The following is a 2,348-nucleotide window of genomic DNA, read 5'->3' on the forward strand; positions in this document are numbered from 1 at the left end:
CAAAAAAAGAAAAAAGAAAAAAAAAAAATGAAAATAAAGATAGATATAAGATAACGAGAACGACGAAGAAAATACAAAAAAAAAATAAAAAAATAAAAAAAAAAATAAAAAGGAAAACGAATGAGAGAAGAAGCATAAAGAGAGAAGAAGTAGTTAGAAGCAACAACTAGACAACAGCTGGTACTTTCCCCATCCTGCGTCTCGCGAAAATAAGATTTGCATCACTCGCGAAGAAAATCTAATAAAATCCTTTACGACTGAAAGACTAAATTGCAGGAGCCCAAAATACATCCTGTTGAAATGAATTTTAGGATCGTGGGTGCAGAATACGTTAGCAAGATAAGTTTGCAAGATTAGTTTGCAAGAAATACTAAAATATATAAATAAATGAAATGAATAACTAAAATAACTAAATTAATTAATCAATATATAGATAGATAGATAGATAGATGGATAGATATATAGATAGATAGATAAAGGAATAAAGTGATATAATAATAATGGTAAAAGAAGCGTTGGGATACTTGTGTATTGAAGAACTGAATTTACATAATGGGTTTGGAATGTGCTATATATTCGTCTGTTTATCAAAATCTAAAGAAAGGAAAAGATAGTCGCTGATATTTTTTTATCTAAGAATGGATACAATTCTAAATGTTTTTGCATTTTTTTCACGGCATGATTATACATCTAAGTCCAAAACATTTCGAAATAGTTGATCACTGTCAGTATTTCTCGTTCATCAGTGTGAGCTTACCCACCCAATCCTCAATTATCCTTAACATCATTACGCCATTATCATTATCATACAGCCCCAATCACCATCTACAATCTCACAATAAGCATAACCAACACCAATATTCACCATCAACCAACACCAATATTCACCATCAACCAACACCTCACTATAATAACCCAAAGACCCTATTACCTAAATCAACCCTAATGGACTATTAAGACCTTAAATGACCTCTTTTGACCTCCTCCCGCAGGTGAATACCCGGCTAACGACTCTCTTTGCCAAGTACAAGGATTTTTGCTGAATCTGCTGTGTCTACTGTGCTTATGGTATACCGCTGTCCTGGCTGTCGAAAGGTAGGGCGACTGTGTAAGGCAGTTACTGTGGTTATTATTGTTGTTACTGTTGTTATAGTTGTTATTATTGTTTTGTTTTTGTTATTATTGTTGTTGTTAAGATTGTTATTGTTATTATTGTTAATAGTAGTAGTTATTATTATCATCATTATTGTTTTTCCCCCCTATTATTATTATTTTTACTATTATTATTATTATTTTTACTATTATTGTTATTATTATTATACTCATCATTATTATTATTATCATCATTATTGTCATTGTTATTAATTTTATTATTGTTATAATTACTATTATTTTTGTATTATTATTATTATTATCATTATTATTATAACCATTATTATTATTATTATTATTATTATTATTATTATTATTAAAATAATGATAATAATAATAATGATAATAATAATAATGATGATAATAATAATTATCATTATTATCATTATAATAATAATAATAATAATAATAATAATAATACTTATTATTATTATCATCATTATAATCATTATAATAATAATAATAATAATAATAATAATAATTGTTATTATGATTATGATTATTATACTACTACTAATAATAATAGTCATTATTATTATTATTATTATTGCCATTATTATTAATACTACTACTATTATCATTATTATTATTATAATCGTTATATATATTTATTGTTATTTTTCATTATTATTGTTATTATTATCAATGTTATTATTATTATCAATGTTATTATTATCATTATCATCATTATTATTATTCCATTGGCAATTTTGTTGTCGGATTTTCGTAAAGAAGTTTTTATTTTTTCTTATTCTTTTCCTCTGCTGATTTTGTTGTAGGATAATCATAAAGTGATTTCTATTTCTAATTATATCTCTTTTTTCCTATACTGTCATAATCGTTTCAATTATATATATATATATTTGCATATCTATCTATCTATCTATCTATCTCTCTTTCTATATATATGTATTTATATTCTTTTTATTGTCAGTTTTCTTGTAGGATTTTCTTTAAATAGTTTCAATTTTCTCTCTTTGGTCCTTTTCCAATCTTCTTGTTTTTCTTGTTATAGAACTTTTAGGTACTGGTATTGTTATATTTTTTGTGCGTTTGCAGCTATTTTTATTATCATTATTGATTTTGTTTATATCATTATTATTGCTATCATCATAATTATGAATATCCTTATTGTTATCTTTATTATTATCATTATTATAGTTGTTGTTATTATCGTTATAGTTGTTATAGTTATT

General features: G+C 24.5%; 1 protein-coding gene across 1 annotated transcript in view; it reads left to right on the forward strand.

Annotated features, from left to right (window-relative positions):
* Window positions 1–2,348, forward strand: part of LOC125040790 (pinopsin-like) — a 35,424-nt gene that overhangs the window by 28,161 nt on the left and 4,915 nt on the right. Inside the window, exon 3 of the mRNA XM_047635521.1 lies at window positions 993–1,095. Within this exon, the coding sequence (XP_047491477.1) occupies window positions 993–1,095 (103 nt within the window). The remainder of the gene's footprint in view (window positions 1–992; window positions 1,096–2,348) is intronic.

This window comes from Penaeus chinensis, chromosome 3 (assembly GCF_019202785.1).
Source record: "Penaeus chinensis breed Huanghai No. 1 chromosome 3, ASM1920278v2, whole genome shotgun sequence".
Taxonomy (NCBI): domain Eukaryota; kingdom Metazoa; phylum Arthropoda; class Malacostraca; order Decapoda; family Penaeidae; genus Penaeus; species Penaeus chinensis.